This window comes from Lepidothrix coronata, unplaced genomic scaffold (genome assembly GCF_001604755.1).
Source record: "Lepidothrix coronata isolate B3197 unplaced genomic scaffold, Lepidothrix_coronata-1.0 Scaffold110, whole genome shotgun sequence".
Lineage (NCBI taxonomy): Eukaryota > Metazoa > Chordata > Aves > Passeriformes > Pipridae > Lepidothrix > Lepidothrix coronata.
The window spans coordinates 2,509,427-2,522,520 of record NW_016690290.1 but is presented as its reverse complement, the minus strand read 5'-3'; the positions used below and the strand labels follow the sequence as shown (position 1 = coordinate 2,522,520).

The window sequence follows — 13,094 nt, the reverse complement described above, 5'->3', positions numbered from 1 at the left end:
GCTCAGCGTTGAACAGCGACTGGTCACTTCTCAGCTGTTGCATGCCAGCAAAGCAAACGCCTCCAGTAAGGCAGGGGGCTGACAGCAGTCCCGGCAGCCCGCAGTCAGCCTTCACGCCGTGTTTCCTCCGCCGGAGTCAGCCCCGTGCTGCCCTCCCGGCGTTCGTGCCCGGCCCCGCAGCCCTGGGCAGGCTGTGCTCTGTGCCCTGGGGCTGGGCCGTGCCCGGTGTGTGCAGCGCTGCTCTCGGGGGGCTGGGCCGTGTCCCCGAGCGGCGGCGGCGGCGGCTCCCGGCCCGCGGGGAGGGCGGGAGAGCCCCGGGCCGGCCCCGCCCCGCCGCGCCGGGAACGCTCGGCTCGGGCGGCGGTTTCCGCCCGGCGCTTTCAGGGCCGGGCCGGAGGCGGAAGCGCGGGCGGCGGGGCCGGGCCGGGCAGCGCGGTGTCGGCGGCGCGGGCGGGCGGCGCGCCGGGCCCCATGGCCTCCTGCTCCAGCATCGACATCGAGGACGCCACGCAGCACCTGCGGGACATCCTCAAGCTGGACCGGCCGGCAGGTGAGGGCCGGCGCCGGGGCAGCGCCGGAGGCCGCCGGGCCGGGCCGGGCCGGGCCTGGTCACGGGCCGGGCCGCGGGACCCCCTGGGCCGTTGCGCCGCTGCCCCGCCGGTTGTCACCGGGCGCTCTGGGGCCGGGCACGGCCCGCTTCTCCGCGGCGCCCTGGCGGCGGCCGCTCCTGCCAGCCCGGGGCCGGTGGGGCGGGGCGGACCGGCCGGTGAGGAGAGGAGAGGAGCGGAGCCGAGCCCCCTCCGGCCCGGGGACCCCGCCTGCGACAGGGGTGTTGGCGCTGGGCAGAGCGGGAGCGGGGCGGACCCAGAGCTCGCTGCTGGCGGGTGTCTGGGCGCCTTTCGGCAGGGAGATGCTGCTACTGGGAGCTGAACAACACCGACCTCTGCTGAGACGCAAATCCCCCCGTTCCTGGGAGTGCTTGAAGTGTTCCCCAGGGGGGCTGGGCTCAGTGGAAGGGGCTGTCAGGCTGCTCTGAGATCAGTGCCGTGTTCACCTTTACACAGACTTTTCCCTCTCCTTAGTTTTGTGTGAAATGGGATCACAAATATCTTTCTTCAAGTGGTTGTGAGTCCTCTCCCAGTGCTTTGAGCTGTTATACATCTCTGTTCAGAGTCCAGTGGACCCCTTCAGCCTGTAAGAACATCAGCAGCAGGCTCAGGAGTCAGCAGTGTGGTGTTCCCCTCTCCTGTAGCCTAAGCTCTCTTTCAAGCCTCTCATTGCTTTTGGAACCTACCACAGTGTTTCAGTCAGACCTGGTCAGGAAGAGGCCCAGACCATGAGTGCTCTGCAAAAAAATCTTAGCCTCTGGGTAGAGGAAAGAATTTATACCCCTGTTGGGCTCCTGTGGAGGGAAAGGCAGGAATAATGTAGCTTTTAAGTATCCTGATAGTCATTAGGAATATGCTACATCCAAAACAACTGCCATGTGTTCTGCCTTATGCTTGACCAAGAGGAGAGGCTGGGTGTGGGATTGTTGTGGGAGAGCTGCAGAGGCACGTGGAATGATGGAGCAAGCCTGGAGTAAGGTGGCTTCATTAGCTTTACTACCCATAGAGAAACTTCTCATTACTTGGAGTAATTTCTGTTGTTTCTGGAGTGCTTGAATGTTCCTGGATTATAATTCTTGCAAGAAAAATACATTTTTCCCTCACAGTGCAGCACTCTGTGCTTGTAAGACTGAAAGGAGAACTCCGTGTGGGGATGGGGAACAACTTTTTTCACTTTCTGAACTGAAAGGATGTGTCACTGTTGGGAAATGATTGTAGTTGTTGCTGAAAAGTGACTTGACTTTCTCTGAAAGAAGCTTCTCCTGCTGGCAGAAGCCAAGGAGTTGACAGAATACGGTTGTATTTCTTTTCTTCTTCCCTATTCATTCTCTTTATACCTTCTCTGTCATCTCCAGTGCACTAAGAAGGCAGTTGAGAGGAAAAGGAACAAATGGGCAGAAAGTCCACAGAAGGAACCTGTGCTGGTTCTCAGCAGGAATCAGTGCCTGGCTAATGGCAAATAAACTCAAAAGAACTGACGTAATAAGGTGAAGGGGATGGACACATGTGTTAACTGAAAGCCTCTGGAACTCTTCTTAGGAAGTCAGAGGAAAGGGACAGTGTGGGATCCTTCAAGGCTTGTGAAGGAAAATAAAAGCAGCCTCAGGAATCCCATGTGTAGGGTTAATCTTACCTGGCATGAAGTTGCTGTGGTCAAGGCCCTCTCTGGTTCCAGTTGCTGTTATACCCTGGGTTTCACTTTCAGATTTTAGTGCCCACTGGACACTGGTGTAGCTGTTTCCCAAGGCTGAAGGAAGTTTTGCAGTACTGAGTGCATGTAGCTGTGAGCAGAATTATGTTACTCTGGGTCCTGTCCAGACGGGTGACAAGAAACACTCTCTGCTCTAAAGAGTTTACAACTGCCACGATACTTTTTAGATTCTGCTGGGTTTGGTGATTGTGAAAATGTTATTTGCATTTGCTACCCCAGTCTCTTTTGACACAGTTTCTTCACAGTTTTGGCAAACATCACCTATTGCTTTGTAGCCCTTGCCCTTTTTCATGCTGTGCCCTCAGCAAGGGGCAGCTTCATGGTCAAACCATGGACCTCCCTCTGGAGCATGGAGACAGGCTGTCAGTGCCAGCATGCTGTGGAGGAACATCCCTGCTGGAGATTGGCAGGATCCTTCAATCCACACAGAAATCTCTGCTGATAACAGATGTGGGCTCACCCTGCTCGTGGTGTTTATCAGGGAAGTGTTCTGTTCAGTACAAACTGGCATCCCATGGTGCAGGTGATGGTGGGAGGAGGACAAGTTCAATGTCTCATCTCTGACTGCTCCTGCTCTTTGGAAAGGTAATGAGTAAAAACACTCTTCTTTCCCTTTTCAGGCCTAGATCTACCAGTCTGTGTTAACCTTTTGGCTTTGTTCGTGTTCTTACTAAAAGCTGAGCCTCTTCCCTTCTTCTATGCCTCCAGGACTGTGTGCAGGCAGCACCTGTGCTTGAGCTAAGCCCAGTCCTGACCTTGAGTGTTGTGCCCATCAGCCTCTGGGAAGTGTTTCCTCCTTCCTTTTTTCCGTGGAGTGAACGTCACTGTCCCGCTGTCCATAAAGGAGCAGCGATGCACACGTGGAGCGTTCCTGTGGCTGCAAACAGAGCAAAGAATGTATCGTCTTTCTCTGGCAGCCTGGGTGCGTTTCCTGTAGGGAATGTTTTCCTGCTTTTGGTCACAAAGGATAAAGCACTGTCAGTGGAAGTAGCCACAGCTGGGCAAGCACCCTCCATGCGCTGTAGGAATAAGGGGCACATCTCAATCTTGCAACAGCAAGCGCAGCACCAGTGTTACTGTCAGTGGAAGTAGCCACAGCTGGGCAAGCACCCTCCATGCGCTGTAGGAATAAGGGGCACATCTCAATCTTGCAACAGCAAGCGCAGCACCAGTGTTAGGTGGTCACAGGACCACGTTCCTTGGCCTGAATTTCCTTGTTCTGTGTGAGTGCCACTGCTTTCTCTTCATGCAGTGCAGGTACACTGAGGTGAGTGCCCAAATGGTCCCTGCATCGGGATACCCTGTCACTGCACAGGCTTTTTGTGTCCATGGCATAGTTGATGTAATGACTGGTCATAAACAAGCAAGTTTTAAATGTTCTTCTCCAAATTAATAGTGTCAGTTGTTTTTTGGGCAGCAATGCTCCCCCTGATCTGCTAAAGCCTGTTCAGGAACTGAAAGCTTGCCTTGCTTTCAAAGGACAGCCCCTTGCCCACGGTTGTGTTTAGGTTAGTTACGTGTGCCAGTGACAGTGGAGCTGCTGGTCCTGGGAGCAGCCATTTTGCAGGAGCTCAGCAGCACTTGTTACCTGGCAACAGTATACGAAATTTCGGTTTTCCATACCAGTGAAAATTTCTGGCAAGGATTTGCTGAGACAGGCGGCTTTGCCTGGGGTGTGCTGATGTGTAAGAGCAGAGGCAGGGGGCTCCTCGGCTATTTACCCTGCTAGTGAAGTAGAAGAGTCTCCTTCACCCCCTGTTGCAACTGTCCCCTTCTAAAGCCACCAGGCAACTTGTGCCAGGCCAGATGCACGAAGTCAGGGCACAAACACTCTTCAAAGCACAGCTGAAGCTCTGAACAAATGGTTGCTTTACACAAAACTTGAGTGCTGTAAACTTCCATGTGATTGTTCGACAAAGAGAAAAATATGGCAATCCTGTAGGCACAACTGCACAGTTTCGTAGCAAAGTTACTTGAACAGCTGGACTTTGAGGTCAGTTCTCACAGTCAGAAGCAAGTTCTGGAAAGTAACAAATGTATTATTTCCAGCCAGCCCCAAATGTGGCAGCTGATCAGTGTATTGTTGGACTTCAGAGGTCTCTCTGCAGGCCTGAGGGTTAGAAGTGGCCTGTGAAGAACCTTTTGGTCTGGCCCTTGATTCAGTAAACCTGAATTACCAGCTTAGTCTTTTTGATCCAAGACTGTTTTCTCCTTGAGCCTGGTAAGTTCCTTGTACCTGTTCTTTGGTGTTTCTCTGATCTGCTGGGATTGCTTGTGTAAGGAAAGCTACGACTTCACTCAGAAGTTTGGGGGTTTCTCACGTGGGAGGTCCCTTTCACATGGAGAATACTTTTCCCAACCAATTCAGTATATTCTAGCTGGCAGACCAGTAAGGGCTGACAAAAAGCAGCAGTGTTATTTCTTTTAAATGAGTGTTGGGCACAGCTGGTGATGCTTTTCCCCAGGTTCGGTGAATGAGAACCAGAGACCGTCGAATTCGTACAACGGAGACCTGAATGGGCTGCTGGTGTCTGATCCCCTTGGGAGCGGAGATGGACCTTCCCTGGCCAAGCCAGTGCATCGCAGCATCTCTCTAGGAGCCCTGCAGGAGAAACAAGTCATGTAAGTTTTGTCGAAGAAATGCTGAGAGCAAATAGAAAACAGCTAAAATTCAGTTCTGGTGAGCCAGGATGCTTATGCTGGGCATCTGACAAGGAGCTTTACGTTGAGTTCAGGTGGCAGTTGTGAGTCAGTGCTCTTGGTCAGAGCTTTTGTAGCTTTTGTGAGGCTGATGCATGGAGTGTGCCATCCTTGCAGCTCTGAAGAACTGAAGAATATCAGCAGAGTTGTTTAGAGAAGGGGAAACAGGACTGGTTACGTGGTGGAGATTGCAGGTCAGGGTGGAAGTAAATCAGCAGGGCTCCGGTTGAAACTTGGTGTTCTCCTGTAGATTTCCAGCTGGACTCCTTCAGGGACCCCAGTCACCTGAGGGGTTACAGAGCTCGTGTAAGTAGCTTTTGCTTGTGTTCTCTGGGCATAGTTTTGAGAGAGGATGATGCCAAGAGAACCATGAGCAGCGTGCACTGTTTTGTTGATGAGGTTCAACTGGTTGGCTTTGGTTTCTTTGCACCTTCCAGTGTTGGGTCAAGGCTCCTTTAACCAAATGTGGGTCTGTGTTCAAGTCAAAAAGCCTGGAGGTTTTTAAGCTGAACAAAGCAGGTGTTTGGCTCTCTCAAACCCATGACACACAGGGAAGGGAGACTGTTGAAAGGAGTTTCTCTTTTCAGTTGTTCGGCTCAAACCTTGTAGATGCTCAGATACTGCTCTGTTGCTGTTAAAATTATGAATTTAACATAAAATATTAAATGTTCTGTACCTGTCAGTCCTGTCTGATTTTTTTTCCCCCCTCTTTATTTTTCTTGAAAGCTGCCTTTCTGGTGATGACAGCTCCACTTGCTTAGTGATATCAGCAAAAGACGTGGAGATAGTGGCCAGCAGTGATTCCAGCATCACCAGTAAGGCCAGAGGGAGTAACAAGGTAAGGAGAAAGACAAGACATCATTTCATGCTTGCATATTTTTAAACAGAAATTAATATCTTCTTTCTTGTGCTATAGGAGCTTGTAATTAGGTAGAAGTTTGTCAAAGAGTTTAACAAGGGAGAAAAAAGCTGGAGCAGTATCTTGTAGTAGATTGTTCCTGTTATTCCAGAGTCTGGCCAAGTTATCTTCTAATTTTCAGGAATAAGTCCATGATCAAAGCTGTAGGTTCCTGGGAATGTGTCCTTTCTTCACAAACAAGCTTTTTCTGCTGACTGTTTCCTCCCTGGACCCTGAAGGGAGTATTTCCCTTGCTGGTTTGCTGGTGTCAGTCATGCTGAGGGCTCTGGCCAGCAGGTCAGAGCTGCAAGAACCAATATGCTGAGGTTAGAACTAGTGCTAAGCAGAGTACTAATCCATACTCAGAACAAATGCTCATAACTAGGAGAGAGAACTCTGGTCTTGATCCTCTCAGCCCTTTCCCATATTGTTCCTTAATTTTCCATTGTGTGTTTTTCCATCTTCCATTCCATTTGTTCCTTAGTGTGCAGTGAATTAAGGGACCACAAAGATAATAAATTAATACTGCACCATGTTAACTGTTTTTCATAGATAATACTGAAGATAAAAGTGAAAGGCAGGATCACTGGCATAACTTCCATAGTAGCTCCTGATTCTTTGCTCAGTGACAATGGTTATCTGTGCTGGTTTGGGACTGAGAGTCCTGGTTGCCGGCTGGTCTTAAACCATGACACTATCAAATTAAGCATTGCAGGTCTTCCCTAGAGGAAATTGTATGTTTGACAGGTTTGTTCCAGGAAAGAGTTATTTCCAGACATTTCTCATGTTTTGTTTTCTTTCTTCTGAGCAGGTGAAAATACAACCTGTTGCTAGATATGACTGGGAGCAGAAATACTATTATGGCAATCTGATAGCGGTTTCAAACTCTTACCTGGCTTATGCAATTAGAGGTGAGATACCTTCTTGTCTTGGACATGATCTGTATTCTTTTGCATCTGTGTATCTCTAAAAGAGGCAAAGTTTGATTCAGAGGAATGTAACTGGCAATAATTGAAACATACCTTGCAATACCCAGGTCAGGGTGCTGTCGTAGAGGGAATATAAATGAAGGTGAAGAGAAGAGTTGGTTATGCAGCAGAGTTAGAAATAAAAGAACTTGGTGGGGATGGAGGAAAAGTTGAGGGATTACACTGGTTTCACTGGACAGCTGATGTTCAGATTCCTCCTCTAATTAAGTATTTCTGCAGCAAACAAGCTTCAGAAACTAAGCTAAGCACAGAAACAGCCCCGTGGTAATTTGAGCAGATAAATGTGATGGATTTGCTTGCATAAATTTAGAATTGAGTTTAAGGCTAAATTTAGAGGATCCAAAGAGCAAGGCAGACACAGTGTTTTGTGCAGGAGGGAGAGAAAAGCAGAACAACAACACAGGGAAAGATTGTTTCACAACATATAGGAAAGAGAGTGACAGGATGAGAGCAAATGGCCTCAAGCTGTGCCAGGGGAGTTTAGATTGGATATTAGTAAATTTTTCTTTCTCTGAAAGGGTTGTAAAGCATTGGAACAGACTGCCCAGGGAGGTGGTAGAGTCACCATCCCTTGAAGCATTCAAAAAACCTGTGGATATGGATCTTGGGGATGTGGTTTAGTGGTGAACATGGTGGTGATGCAAGGTTGATGGTTGGACTTACTGATCTTAAAGGTTTTTTCCAACCCTAACAATTCTATGAAATGAACACTTAGTCATCTGCAGTATCTCTTTCTGCTATCACATAAGTACAGGGTGTGTGGGGCTCCATCAGCTCTTTCTTCTTAGTTCCAGCACCCATAGGTTTGTCTGATCTTTTAAGAAATCTCCTACTCTACTCTTATATTTTTTTTCCTAGCTGAGGTTATTTTAGAGTAGCTTAAGGATGTCCCACTGGTTGTTTTTTTTAAATATTAAAGCTTGGGTGCAGTAGCACTGTGGGAAGCTGAGTGGTCTGCTGGGACTGGCATGGGCAGCAAGAACTGGAAGCACCATGATCTCCATAAGACTACCTGCTTCATAGTGATATGTGTCTGAAAAGGGGAAGCTGGAAACTTTGCTTGGTGTGCACATGTTCTGAAGCACGTTCTTTTCAGTCATGCAAGGCAAAAAGCAGGGCTTTTTGCCAGGTGGATGTTTATGCTTTTTTACATTCCCCTTGCAAAACATATATCTGAGCTACCTGCCTGTCGGTGACTCCTGAAAATTAAATTGCAAATAAAATTAATTCACTGTCACTGGAGGTCAGCCTTGGAGGTTTGGCGAGCTCAGGGTGATAGTCCTGTGAATTATGAGAATCCTATAGAATTATGAGGGATTTATGAGAGTTATGCAGGGAAACCAGAGACGTAAATGGTGACTTCTCCCTCTGTCCTTCCTGCAGCTGCCAGCAATGGCTCGGCGATGGTGCGGGTGCTGAGCGTCAGCACCGCGGAGAGGACCTTGCTGAAGGGGTTCACTGGTGGTGTGGCGGACCTGGCTTTTGCCCACCTCAACTCCAACCAGCTGGCGTGCCTGGACGAGGCTGGCAACCTCTTTGTCTGGCGCCTGGCCATGGATAAAGAAAAAATCCAGTATCCTGCACAAATACGCCTCGTGCGGGTCTGTGTGCCACGGTCAGATGCGAACGCAGCCTCGCAGCACAGTTGGGTTTGTAGCCTTTGCAGAACAGCAGTGGGGAGGTCGATAGTTCTGCCCCTTCCAGAGTATCAGATCAGTCAACTTTTGCCTGTATTCAGCACAATTGTCACTTGAAATTGCACGTACCTTGAAATTCTAGCACATCAGCGCTCCTGGTCCAGGCAAAAGCAGGCAGTGAGAAGTGTCAGTCTGTACTAGCTGGCCTTGCACGTGGGCAGTGTCACCTCGACTCTGTGACAGAGGTTTGTCTTGTCTGGTTCTAGCTCTTTTCCTGAGTTACTTCTCTGAGGAAGAACATGTAATACTTCCCTCCCACTTACTATCCTTCTAAACACGTCATCCTTTTTTTGGTGGTCCTGAAACTTATTTTCAATGTTCGTTGCCCTGAATATTTTCCTTTTAATTGCTAGGAGTGACTGGTTAGTACTTTTGGGAAGCACGTGAGATCTGTTATCTTAAGTTGTAGATTCTTAATTTTAATTTTGTACCATCATTCCAAAAACAACTGGAGCAAAGGTGGTTGTAGTTAAGATGTGATTTGTAGTGGTGGACTAGAGCACTCAACTGGGGGCAACGTGGCAGCTCCTCTGTCTCTCTGTGGTAGTGTTGCAACGCTGAGACAAATCATTTGATCATCAGCAGTCCTGTGGATGCACGTTCACATGTGGCTGTGTGCCCCTGTTGTTCCTATCCTGTCACTGTCTGCAGCCTGCAAGAGAAGATTGTGAGAATCTATGAACTTTCATAAGCTTAAGCTCTTCTACCAGTGAGGAAATGCTAGCTTGGCTGCTTTCTCAGCAGAATCCTTCTACCTGGTTTCTTCTGGAATCAATGGCCCGAAAAATCTTGAGGTTTGACAGCATTTAACAGAGGACCAAGCCTGGGCAGGTTATTGCTGGGCATTGGTAACACAGCCAGAACGTTACATTTCTTAACCCTGGTGATCAGAGAGGAGATCTTGGTGAACATCAAGCGACCTGACAACACCCCACTGAACACCTTCCGAAGAATCATCTGGTGCCCTTTCATCCCGGATGATAACGAGGAGGGCGGGGAAGAGGGAAGTCAGACGTTGGCGCTGTTGCATGAGGACAGGGTAAGGAAACCCTGCCATTGAAACACTGTCCCTAATTATTATGGGAGGAAGAGAATTTAATGGGGGAAAGAGCTGGTTTGGTTAGAGCTGTAAAGGTTCCCACCACGGGGAATCCCCCTGTAGTGAGATGTGGGATTGCTCTCTTCCGAGGAGAGGTCATGGGCCTCGGGAGAATGGACAGAATAACCTCTGCTCACCATCAAATAGCAAGGACCACTAAAAACAGTGTGGAGGGCAAGAGGCATCACTCATCTGTTCAGGCTGAGCCAGTACCTGGGGTGGGTTGGTGGGCAGCAGCTACAACTGCCGAGAGCAGAGCAATTCCCTGTACTTGTGTACAGCTGGGTGCCAGGAAAGCATCCAATGGCCAAACTGAGTGGAAACGGGAAGGTTTATGTCACATACTAGCCATTGGGTTGGTACATCAGGATATAAGATAAGGATCCGGGAACAGACCAGTGGCTGTAAAAATAAACCTGTGTGCCTCCATGTTTGTTTTCCAGGCAGAGGTGTGGGACCTGGACATCATCCGAACGAACAACAGCTCCTGGCCGGTGGAAGTGCCCGATATCAAAGAAGGCTTCATCGTGGTGAAAGGCCACAGCACGGTACAAACCTGTTTTGTTTTCTTTACTGCCATCACATAGGTGATTGCAAGCAATCAGTGAGGTTTTCTTTGGGTTATAGTGTCTCACTTCTTAGGACAGTTGGCTGTAAAAAGAACAATTGTGAAACGATTGTGAAGAGCCAGAAGATCCCAAACCAAAATGAGCTCTGTTTGTAACATGAATAACAGTGAGAACAGTGGCAGCACAATCCGTTGTACTTGAATTTGAAATTTCTGTCAAATAAAAAAGGTATAAAATTGCTTTTCTGTGTCTCTTTTCCCCCTCTGTGTAGTGCTTGAGCGAGGGAGCACTTTCTCCAGATGGAACTGTGTTGGCCACTGCAAGCCATGATGGTTTTGTAAAATTCTGGCAGATCTATATTGAGGGACAAGATGAGCCAAGGTAAGGAGAACTGGAAAATAAAGGATTCTTAAGCAGCAGCATTTTCTCTGGGAGAATTCTCAGGACATTATAAAAATATGGGATAAATGTTTGTAAAGTAATTTGCTACTGAAGAATGGTATCACTGAGCATCATAGGCTTATGGAAAAAGCAGAGAGCTGGGTCTGGAAACAGGAGTTCTGTGCTTTGCACTGTCCTTGTAAATGCAGGAAGCTGCTCTGAGCTGTTCCTCTCAATGTTGACTTTTTTTTGTACTGTACCCTTGATAAGGCACCAGACCAAATGGCGACATGGGATTTTATTTGTTCATTGGTCACAGTATATGCCTGCATGGGCTGTGATCTCCTTGTTTTATATAAGCCTGTAAAGAGCTACAAGTCAGTAATGCTTGGTGGATGCTGACTTAGTGCCATCTGAGGAGTTGTGTGTTCAGACCCTGCTTCTTCCTCATTTAGCCACTCCCTGCACACTTGGATGTTTTCTCTGATTCTTTCCCAGGTGTCTTCACGAGTGGAAACCCCATGATGGCAGACCTCTTTCCTGCCTGCTCTTTTGTGACAACCATAAAAAACAGGACCCAGAGTAAGTCCACAATCCTGTACTTGGAGTATTAAAGTTCAGCAGCATCTTCTAACTCTGCCTTTGTTCCTTGTAACTGAATCATACTTGTAAAAATTTAGCTTGGTAGCAGAAGCGAGTCGTGTCCTCTTTGTAGTCAGTTTTCTAGTGATGTAGAAATAAATAAGGATCTGAAGCACAGCCTGAAGTGACCTTATTCCTAGTGCCAATTCCATGAAAACAATGAAAATTCTAAATTGATGAATCCTCTCAAGTTTGTGGTATGGTCAGTCTTAACTGGCCTGTTAATCTTCTGAGATTCTACTGCAGCTGATGAAAATACAGCTTTTATTTTTATTCTTTCTTCAGTCAGTTGTGGCCTTAAGGTTCTTGAGAACTATAGTGGTTTCTAATCTTCATCTTCTGGGAACTTTAAGACACAGTTGGGCAAAATCAGCTATGGGCTTGTGAGGAGCTTTTCTGTAAAATGTCCTTATGGGAAGGATCAGATCTTCTTTAAGAGAACTTGGATGTGTTGTACCTGCAGGGTTCCCTTCTGGAGGTTTCTAATCACAGGAGCTGATCAGAACAGAGAACTGAAGATGTGGTGCACTGTGTCCTGGACCTGCCTGCAGACTGTCCGGTACGTGTTGAGGTGCTGACTCTCCTGAAGGGGTGGGTTTGGGATCGTAACAAAGCCTTTAATTTTCAGGTATACTTACTTTGCAAAGGTGATTCTTGATCTCTGATGGAGTCTCTGATGAGACTCTAGCCCCATTTTGAGTCTCCTCCTTTGCCATTCTGACCTGTCATTGAAAGCTCTCAGGGCTGTGCCACACTCTCAGGTCAAGCTTTGACAAGGCCAGGAAGTTGATCCTTTTATCCTGGGTGTTACTGAGACCTGTTGTCTTTGCCTTGTTCTGTAGACCTGTAGCATGAGGAGAGGCATTCCAAAACTGCACACCTTGAATGTTTGGGTTTTTTTAATTCTTGATATTCAATAGCCAATCTAGATCTTTTCCTATTAATACTTTGTTTTCATTTAAATGCATGAGGAGCTGCTATATTGATAGAACTTAAGCAGTTTTCCATGGCTTATTTGCTGAGCCATGTGGGTCCAGAAGTTCAAATTGTGTTTTAGTCCATCTCTTCACTCAGCTTATGGTCCCTGATTTTATTTTTGTGATGGTGGATCATGGCCTGTCTGATCACACACATGCTTAAGGCCACTTCTGATTTGCCCTCTTAAAGTGAGATGAATGTGACATACAGCTGAGTGCTGCTTTTTCCACCTTATACTACAGAAGGTCCAAAACCTGTGACAGAGTTATTTTGATTTGGTGGATTTTTGTTTTTAAATCTGTAGCATTGACTGTCATACTCCTATGAATGTGGAACATGTTAAGTAACAACAAACTGTCACCTTTCATTTAAATGTTCAGGATCCATAACTAGATCCTACTGTGTGATCTCCCTGCTGCTCTCTTAGCTGAAATCAGCACTGATTTCAGCAATGGTGTTTGTGTTCTAGCAGGTGGTTGCACTGTAATATGGCTGTAAACTCCTCAAGATATTGTTAGGGGTTTTTTTTAACTATGCAGTTTCATAGCACTCATTCTGATCATCTAATCTACCTTACTTTCTGTACCCCTTCCCTCTTATTTGTGGATCTAGCTTTTCTCCTGACATCTTCAGCTCCATGAGTGTTCCTCCCAGCCTGAAAGTCTGTCTGGACCTCTCTGCTGAATATCTGATACTGAGCGATGTGCGGAGGAAAGTAAGTGGTTCCTTTCATTGCTGGCTGTGTGGGTTACGGTGACTGAAGGAGAATTGGCCTTCTGTGTGACTGCTACTGCTGCCTAGGTTGGGATTTGCATGTTAGTG

The 13,094-nt window shown here is 47.6% G+C and overlaps 1 protein-coding gene across 2 annotated transcripts in view; it reads left to right on the top strand.

The window, feature by feature from the left end:
* Window positions 1-428: 428 nt before the first annotated feature.
* Window positions 429-13,094, top strand: part of EDC4 (enhancer of mRNA decapping 4) — a 32,539-nt gene continuing 19,873 nt past the window's right edge. For both annotated transcript variants that reach the window (XM_017824189.1, XM_017824188.1), the window contains exons 1-11: window positions 429-550; window positions 4,785-4,941; window positions 5,746-5,857; window positions 6,729-6,828; window positions 8,290-8,479; window positions 9,495-9,642; window positions 10,146-10,250; window positions 10,543-10,652; window positions 11,151-11,234; window positions 11,758-11,853; window positions 12,885-12,987. In XM_017824189.1, the coding sequence (XP_017679678.1) occupies window positions 472-550; window positions 4,785-4,941; window positions 5,746-5,857; window positions 6,729-6,828; window positions 8,290-8,479; window positions 9,495-9,642; window positions 10,146-10,250; window positions 10,543-10,652; window positions 11,151-11,234; window positions 11,758-11,853; window positions 12,885-12,987 (1,284 nt within the window). In that variant the 5' untranslated portion in view covers window positions 429-471. The remainder of the gene's footprint in view (window positions 551-4,784; window positions 4,942-5,745; window positions 5,858-6,728; window positions 6,829-8,289; window positions 8,480-9,494; window positions 9,643-10,145; window positions 10,251-10,542; window positions 10,653-11,150; window positions 11,235-11,757; window positions 11,854-12,884; window positions 12,988-13,094) is intronic.